Source organism: Scyliorhinus torazame, chromosome 23 (assembly GCF_047496885.1).
Source record: "Scyliorhinus torazame isolate Kashiwa2021f chromosome 23, sScyTor2.1, whole genome shotgun sequence".
In the NCBI taxonomy this organism is placed as follows: Eukaryota; Metazoa; Chordata; class Chondrichthyes; order Carcharhiniformes; family Scyliorhinidae; genus Scyliorhinus; species Scyliorhinus torazame.
The window spans coordinates 45,309,505-45,318,865 of record NC_092729.1 but is presented as its reverse complement, the minus strand read 5'-3'; the positions used below and the strand labels follow the sequence as shown (position 1 = coordinate 45,318,865).

The following is a 9,361-nucleotide window of genomic DNA, read 5'->3' as shown; positions in this document are numbered from 1 at the left end:
AACTCGAGGACACAGTTTCAGAATAAGATATCAAGCGATCAATACAGGCTATTATGTATTATGTATTTCATAGGGTCAGCAGAGTGTGGAATTCTCTCCCCATGAAATTACTGGGAGGCTGGACGCTTAAAACTATTCAAGTCTGGTTTAGATAGATTTGTGACACACGAGGCTGCGAAGGGTTATTGCGCTCAAACGGCGCGATAGAGTTCAGACTACAAGCCGATCAGCCATGGTCTTCCTGAAAAAAGGAGGCTCCAGGGCCGAATATCCGTATACTGACCCAGTTCTTAAATCCTATGTTCTGATGCAGGAACAATGCGCTGGAGGGTCAACGCAGAGTTTGTACAGTGGCGGCATGGTTAGTCAGTGGTTAGCACTGCTGCCTCACGGAGCCGATGTCCCAGGTTCGATATCGGCTCTGGGCCACTGTCTGTCTGGAGGTTGCACATCTCCAGTGTCTGCGAGTCTCACCCCCACAACCCCAAGATGTGCACGGTGGGTCGATTGGCCATGTCAAATTGCCACTTAAATGGGAAAAATAGAGTTTGGTGCCCTAAATTTAAAAATAAAACCTAGATTTTTAATCACAGGAATGAGAATACTGTAACGGAGCTAGGGCTGAGAGTAACATCATTCCCGCGTGAGAATAAGAGTGCAAAAAAGCTGCCATCTAATTAAATAGAGGTTGCATTCCGTATTGAGAGTTGCAGCAAAATGAAATTTACAAATGAATCGACAGATATTGTGTTGCCAACGGCACTTGTACAACTTAACAGTCTAGAATTTCAATTCTAATCATTTCACACCGCGACTGGAAGAATTAGAGCGCGGTCTTAGATTGAAATGCATTGTAGTGTGGGATGAACGTTAAATTTGTGAAAAGCACCAGTGACAACTTTATCTACTGCCGACTGAACACGGGCAAACACACATTTCAGTCACAGATGTTTTTCAGTACAAGTGTTGTCCAGCCGCCAGGTGAGATGTTTCACTGAACTGAAATAGTCTAAATAGTTTGTTCAGTGTTGTATTTTCTATTTTCCTAAAATTTACAGCACCCAATTATTGTTTTCAATTTAAGGGGCAATTTAGCGTGGCCAATTCAACTATCCTCCACATTTTTGGGTTGTGGAGGTGAGACTCACGCAGGAACGGGGATAATTTGCAAACTCCAGACGGACAGTTACCCTGGCCCGGTTTCAAACCAGGGTCCTCGGTGCCGTCAGGCAGCAGTGCGAACCACTGCGCCACCGTGCCGCCCCCTGTTCAGTGTTAAATAAATGTGTGACGGCAGACTAACGAGAAGTGGGACACTGAGTATTCATTAGGGACACGTTAACAGTTGAGGAAATGACGTTATTTCTGTGCTGTTTCACTGGAAACTCCGACAAGTGGAGAACAATGACCGCAAGCACCGTCACATTGGTTATAATGGAGCCCGATGACGATCACCCACAAGGGCACGGTGTACCCAGGTCTCCCTGCGTACAGATGATATTAATCTGGTTACATTTCAGTCGGTTAACAATATTGGATTGCTGCAGAAATTGTATTTGAGGCATTATAAGGAATGTAAAGCTATTAAAATCACAGATCCCGATATCCATTTTCCCAGAAAGTGACAGGAATTATTATCTCACAGATTGTTATATATAGACTATTGTTCTGACATTGATTGTCTGTCTCACTGAACTCTATTTCTGAAATTCTCATTTCAGGAAGGCCTGGGGACAATCGGACTATTCCAGCAGGTAATCACTCCATTTTCATGTTTTCTACTATGGAAATGATTAATCCACCACATTAACTATGAAGTCTGGGATACATTCTCAATGTCTTTTAGATCACAGATTAACCTGCTGTGCGCTTAACAATCAGAAAGGCAGAGTGCCCCGTGCACTATCCCGAATGATCTTTCACTCCAGCTGACAGACTGCTGCTGACCTCATTCGCAGAGATCACAACTCAGCACAGTCAATATCAGAGTGTGAAGAATCAGCTCCACTCCCACTGCTGCCGGTCTCCATGTTCTACCTGACCAATCAGCAGTGATATCGAGATCAGATGAACAACCAGACCGGCATGTATGTGGGATGTCATCTCTCCTGAACGGTCCTGGGACTCGATCCCACAGTTTTGGACCAATCATGTCTGAACACCATGGGCAATAGCCTGTGCAACCTCCGACCTCTATAAGTTTAAAAAAATGCTGAAAATGTCACCAACTCGATCCCATTGGAGTTGCTGTGATGGTGAAACTCTCCTCTGAATCCAGTTTCCCTGCTCACTTGCACCGTTTAACATTAAGTCTCTTTCCCTTTTACCATGTGTAATCTTTTCTCTGGGTTTTATTCGGGTCTGGAGACAATCCAGTGTTAGAAAATCCCCCTCCCCCTTTATCTGGTGAATGGGAGGCTGAGGGTTGCATGCACATGATACTCTTGATATTATTTCTGGTATTTTACAGAGTTACAAACACTGAGACTGGTGGATGGGGGCAGTCCATGCTCTGGGAGAGTGGAGATTCACTACAGGGGTCAGTGGGGGACTGTGCTGGATTCCAATTGGGACATGCGGGATGCCGCTATTGTGTGTCGGGAGCTGGACTGCGGGACAGCGCTCTCTGCGTTGGGCAAGGCTCACTTTGGGAAAGGAAACGGGACACATGTGACAGGGAATGTCGAGTGCACCGGGACCGAGACCGCCCTGTCACAGTGTGCTTCAGATCGATGGGATCACGAGGCCGAAAATTCACACTCTGATGATGCCGGTGTCATCTGCTCAGGTAAAAATCCTCCTGCTGCCTCTCATTACCCACCGGCTCTTGTGGTTTTCTGAAAAAGCTTAAGTGAAATAATCTGGAAAGTGAGATGAAAATAATTCCGGAATTCTCCTGTGATGCATACATTTGATTAATTTCAGGATCACGGTTTATTTAATGCATATCAAAAGTAGATAACTGAATAAATGCCTCCACCGAAAGCTGTGAGTTTCTAATGCTGCTTAAGTTAACAATGAAGAGAGAATACGCTTCCATTGAGATTCAGCCTCATGTTGCAGTGAATGACCTAATCTGTTGGAAATGTTCCAACCTCAATTCTCAAATCCAGCAGCCACTACCGGGCATGCGCCATCCTGCTGGCTCTGCGTCTGCGCAGACAGCTCGCCGCGAGGTCTGACTTTTGAGAGAGATTGTGAAGCTGGGACTGAGATGGAGCTATTTGAGGCCCGATAGGGAATGTGGAATGGATCCATGGTTAATGTGGACACTAAGAAAGACAGCTACATAATGGGGGCCTGAAGCCTGTATCTGCCACCCATTCTGACAGTTTGATATTAAAACAGCAATTCTAAAAGGATTACATTATTGCACTGTTAATGTAAGCTGGCCAGCACGGTGTTGCATTGCTGCCTCACGGCGCCGAGGTCCCAGGTTCGATCCCGGCTCTGGGTCACTGACTGTGAGGAGTTCGCACATTCTCCCCGGGCTAGGTGGGTTTCGCCTCCACATCCCAAATATGTGCAGGGTAGATGGATTGGTCACGCCACATTTCCCCTTAAATGGAAAAAAATGATTTGTGTACTCTAAATTTATAAAGAATAAAACGTTAATGTAAGCCTACTTGTGACACTAATAAAGCTTATTATTACAGTTATCATTATTATTATTCGAATAATCACCTCAGGCCAGAACAGTGCCGCCTCTGTGCCAAAGGTAACATACACTATCCCCACAACAGAGACATGTCACATATAGTTAAGCTCATGAACATTTATTCTTCACAATGTTGTGAGAACTAGATTTTGAAATTAAAACCAAAAAATAGATGTAAACATCTTTACCTAAACGTTTATGAGATACCTGGGCAGTTAGAAATATATACCATCCGCGCTTTCCCTCACAGTGTTTAAGGGATGTCACCTGACTGGGGCCTGAGACTGTTGATGAGGTTATATAAAATTTCGCAACTCGTTTTCATGATAAAGCGTCTTACATTGATCACTGTGTATTGAAACGTATTTCTCAGGAAGCGACAAGCTCAGACTGGTGAATGGAAGCAGTCCTTGCGCAGGACGACTGGAGATTTACTCAAGTGGATCCTGGTCCACAGTTTGGGGTGACGAGTTCTCCTGGTCATCATTGGATGCGGACGTTGTTTGTAAGGAGCTAGACTGTGGCTCTGGAGTAGCAGCGCCGCTGAACTCTCATTTTGGGCAAGGACCAGGTCCTGTTATCGGACCACCTGGCTGTGGACATCAGCAGGACGTTGGAGTAATCTGTTCAGGTACAACCTCAAATAGTTAGAGGAACAAACCAGTTTGGTCCACAAAATCTACACGGCCGCAGCAAGACAGATAGCAATAGATTAGATACAATTCCATCTTAAGAAAGGGAATTGACAAATGAAAATGACAACACCTATACGTCCACTTGAGAACAGGTGTCACTGATAGTTTAAATGTAGAGATACCTTGTTTTTCTTCCTGCCCCATAAATTAAACGGACAGAAGCCACTGTCATTAATATCACACTGCTTTCAACTAACTCATTCAAGGCAGACTGGGTATTGAATCTCTGAACAACCGTTAAAGGTGAGAAGATGCAAAATCGATTGTTGCGGATGAACTTGAAATGGTATTTCTGCACAAGCTTCCAGTTCAGGCCGATGAGTTAGATTTTGTAATGCATTGGGAACAAGGTTGATATTTTTTGCAAAGTGAATGACAACAACTATCCTGTGATGACTGTTTTCAAAGCCTGTATCTCATGTTTTAGACTGTTTATAGCCGAAAAAGAGGGCAATAGGCTAGGTAGCTGGGACAGGTTTCATTGGATTTGGAAGGTGTGGAATCCGCCTTTGCAGAAGTCTCGTGGTTTTCCAGGGGGAAATAAGCTAATTGAGGGAGAACATGTCAGCCTGTGGTCAGAACATGGTGTGCATGGTGAAAGAGTGTTACTTTTTTGACGGCGAATTTAATACATTGTGTATCAGAGTATTATTGAGTGTTCAGCCGATGGTTCCCGTGGGAACGCCATACTACCAGCACTGTCATGACCTGAATGAAAGCGGCTCTGCCGAAGTTTACATTAATGCTGATATGGGTATCTACATTTGGGTTGATGTAAGCTGCTTGAAGATCAGATCCTGCGGATGGAAGAGTTGTTGAAATCCAGTGGAGGATGATAGAGTTCTAGATATGTGTTTAAAGAGCGACCTGAGAAATCTGGAATGTTTACCTTTTCTTTGTTAACTATTTAAAGTACAATTTATAGCTTCGACTGAATACATTTTGCCAAAGGGTCGTTTTAATGTTTGTTGATATTGGTATGATTGTTACTGTAAAAGTTTTACAATATGAGATTTTCTCCATTCGTTTGTTCCATTGTGGCCATTTGGGAAGTATTGTGGCCATTTGAGTTTATTGATGTCTGTAGCGAAAATTAAAGTTCGACAGGAATAGTCTGGAACCGAGAAAGGTTGAACAAGAATTTGAGAATCTTAGTGATGCGATTCTGGTGGAATAGTTCAAAATTAGTGTCCTTTCGGGAATAATGACCCACTGGATGAAATAAAGTTCGGAAAATGAAAGAAGAAGCAATGGCAGCTGATTTGAAATAGATTCGCAGTGTTATGGGCATCAGATCACAGTTTGGAAACTCGCATAGAAACTGGAGAGAGTTTAATGGTTTAGGTAAATCTGAATCCTTTGATAAATATAGCAAAGGTAAAGACCGAGATGTTCCTCACACTCGTTACAAAATATGGAGAACACATTTGTTTCCGAGGGACAGAATGCTTATTTTTGTCGGAAGCAGGGAAAGGTGAAGGCTGTTTTTTGGAACTGGAAGCGGAAGACCGCAGCATTTGGACAATGACATGGTCTCTCTCTAGTTCGATACAATCCTTACAGTTGTAGTACGATGAGCATTAATAGTAAGATGAGCATTAATACTGGCAGTAGCAATAATTCTGATTGTACTAATCATAGTTATACAATTAGTGCTGGGCATGTTTGAGATAATAATTTCCAGTGTTTTGTTTAACGTGTAAAGAGATGAATGAACAATCAGTTTATTTTCAGTTCAGCTCTGAAAATTGTGGATATTTGGGGTAATTGTTAATATTACCATTGTCGTTCTGCTATATATTTAGACCACAAGGATCTCAGACTGGTATCAGGGGATAGCCGATGTTCCGGCCGACTGGAAGTTCAAGAGGGAAAGCAGTGGGGAACACTGTGTGATGCCCACTTTGGTTTAGAAGAAGCCGGTGTTGTCTGCGAGCACCTTCACTGCGGAGCAGTTACCGCCACCCCGGGAGGAGCTCACTTTGGAAAGGGAAACGGCCCAGTGTGGAAAGAAACCTACACATGCCGGGGAGACGAGTCCCTACTCTGGGATTGTTCTGTTTCACCTCAGGAGCAGTTTCGCTGCTCACATGAAAATGACGTCAGTGTTATCTGCTCGGGTAAGACCTCAAAGTTTAATGAACTGCAATACATCAGCTGTTCATGTTCCCTTCTGCATGAATCTGGATTTGGTTGTCTTTGTCGGCAAATGTTTCTCAGCTCATTTACACATAAAGTAAATGTGATGGTCAGCTGTCTTCATAAACTGCTATCGTCCAAGTGGCTGTTGTCCATCCACAGTCCTGTTCGGAAGGGGGTTGTCCTCTTTGACCCACCGACAATCAAACACCAATGATGCATTTCCAAAGCGGGATGGCTGGAAAATTCTGGGAAATGGGAAATGGTGATGTCGTTCCCGCCCCCTTCTGCCCATGTGCTTATATTGGGTGCTGTCAAAGATATCTGAGCGAGTTCCTTCAGCATATCTTGTAGACATTATATACACATCTACACACCAAATCTACACTGTATCAATGAAAGAGAGTGTGTGTGATTGAATGTTTAAATATAGGTTTTCATGTGTATTGCTAGATCCTGTATAGTATCGACTTTGTTGAGATCTCTTGAAGTTGCATCCATTCATACATGAGGTATTCCAGAACACTTCTGATTTGTGCCGGAGGGAGCAGCGTTTCAAATGTATGTGTCTCCAACTGTCGATGCAATAAATGGGATATTGTGGCTTTGGTTTTACCATTGTTCTCATTGTTCATTTTGTAGATGCAAATTGGTCGCTAAGACTGACTGATGGGGGAAGCCGGTGTGATGGGAGAGTGGAGATTTACTACGATAGAGCCTGGGGCAGAATTCAGGACAAGCTCTGGGACCTAAATGATGCTCATGTGGTCTGTAGACAACTGGGCTGTGGCGACGGAATCGCAGCTTACAATTCTTCAAAGGACGGTGCGAGTGCACGATCAGTGTGGTTAATTGATATCCAGTGTAATGGAAATGAAGCGCATCTCCAGAACTGTAGCTCATCGCTGTTCAATTATTCTCTCAATGACAGCACCGGCATCGGAGTTCTGTGTTCAGGTAAGAAAATAGTTAACTTTTGCAGAGTCAATAAAGGGGGTATTTCCGAATATTAAGAGATGTAAGCTGAGGATGAGGGGGTTTTGTTTCCTCAGTGGGTCATTCATATCTGGACTACACTTCCCCAGGAGGCCGTGGAGGATGATTCAATGCACATGTGCAAGGCTCAGCTGGACAGATGTTAGATAGACAAGAGAGTCAGCGGTTATGGGGGTTCTGTCGATGGCGCTTTGGCTGGACAGGAAACTGAAGTTGAGACTGCAACCAGACCAACCATGCTCGGAATGTGCAGCAGAACATTCTCAAAGGGCCGAATGGCGGACACTCACTGCCCAAGTCCTATGAAAGCAGTTATTTAGCCTCTAGTGGTGAGTGCAAAGCGAAAGGATACAGAGGGACAGGGATGGCGAGAGGGTTTGAATTTCTGTCGCACGTTTATCAAAGGCAACAGACAAAATGAACTGCGTAGGAGCGAAATCAGACAGCAAACTGAGACAACAGGATACATGTGACCCTTTATTATAGGCAGAGGTATCAGGACAATGTATTATTGCGGGCAATAAACTGGCGCTTAGAGAGGAATTTCCATTCTTCGGAGCAGGGCAACAGAGAGCAAACGTGTGAGTGATGCAGGAGAGGGACATCTGGTGCTTGTCCCAATTGTATGACCATGGGATTAGGGTGTGAAGCCTGAATGGAAATGAGAGTGATGACACTTTCATTCTGGAGGAAGTGATTGAGCTGAGAGTATACAATGGGAAACATTGAGTGGTAAGTTGACTACTAGAAATGTAAAAGTTAATCGTCCTGTATTATTGTCTACCAGATCACATGCAGCTAAGAGTGTCTGGCGGTGGAAGCCAATGCGCTGGCCGTCTGGAGGTTTATTACAATGAGATCTGGGGCACAGTTTGTGATGATTCTTGGAATTTAACCGACGCTGACGTGGTTTGCAAACAGCTAGGTTGTGGAAATGCATTGGCGATGTCACTTCCTGCTTCTTCTGCGACGGACTCAGGCCCAGTTTGGTTGGACGATCTAACGTGTTCCGGTAACGAATCATTTCTCTGGAAATGTCCCTCAGCATCGTGGGGCAACCACGACTGCTCCCATAAGGAAGATGTGATGATCGTGTGTTCAGGTAAGGATGCAGTCAATGTTCGGCCTCAACCGGTCCTTGAATTCATGTCTCACTACATTTAACACCCCACCATCTGGCCCGAGCTTGTGAAATTCGACGGACTGTCCTGGCATGAGACAATTCACACCTCTTTCACCTATGGATAACCCTCTCTCCAGTCGCACGTCTGGACCTGTCGAGACTTAATGACCTGCAAAGCCTCGCATTCAAAGCATCATCTTGTATCATTGACCTTGCATATATAGTGTTTGTGCAACCCACCTCTTCACTCACCTGATGAAGGAGCTACGCTCCGAAAGCTAGTGATTCCAAATAAACCTGGTGGACTTCAACCTGGCGTTGTAAGATTACGTTCTGTGCCCACGCCAGTCCAACACCGGCATCTCCACATCATGTGCAAATTGGCTGATGCCTGACATGGATGATATTACGCTGAATTACATACAAACAAGGCCACAGAATCGGGTCTTTCCACTCAACTGGTTTGTGATATTTGTACTCTTCACCATAATCAGCCAGCAATATCCCCATCTCGCTCTGTATGCCTATCCTGGTATTCTCTTTTCCATTATGTATTTGTTCAGATTACCTCAAACACAGCTGTGCGATTCCACTCAATTCTTGTAATTGGTTTGTTCCCCAGCTCAGGAGGGTCTGGGAGAAGCAATGCAGATTTTTCTGACTTTCCTAATTCAATTATTCATTGCCTATTTCTGATCCCAACGTTAGCCCCCATCTCTTTATAAGTGAGTAGTGCCTCTATCTCATTAG

The 9,361-nt window shown here is 44.2% G+C and overlaps 1 protein-coding gene across 1 annotated transcript; it reads left to right on the top strand.

Annotated features, from left to right (window-relative positions):
• The first annotated feature begins 863 nt into the window (after window positions 1-863).
• LOC140399552 (scavenger receptor cysteine-rich domain-containing protein DMBT1-like) lies at window positions 864-7,505 on the top strand. Its single transcript, XM_072489096.1, has 5 exons — window positions 864-981; window positions 1,722-1,754; window positions 2,471-2,788; window positions 4,032-4,289; window positions 7,135-7,505. Exons 1-5 carry the CDS (start codon window positions 864-866, stop codon window positions 7,503-7,505), a joined length of 1,098 nt encoding a protein of 365 aa, XP_072345197.1.
• The last annotated feature ends 1,856 nt before the right edge of the window (window positions 7,506-9,361 follow it).

Excerpts from the sequence above, each read along its gene's own strand:
- LOC140399552 (XM_072489096.1), top strand. The coding sequence starts at position 864 with ATGAACGTTAAATTTGTGAAAAGCACCAGTGACAACTTTATCTACTGC. Across the intron at positions 982-1,721 it reads AAGTGTTGTCCAGCCGCCAG|GAAGGCCTGGGGACAATCGG; the intron begins GTGAGATGTTTC and ends TTCTCATTTCAG. Across the intron at positions 4,290-7,134 it reads CGTTGGAGTAATCTGTTCAG|ATGCAAATTGGTCGCTAAGA; the intron begins GTACAACCTCAA and ends TTCATTTTGTAG.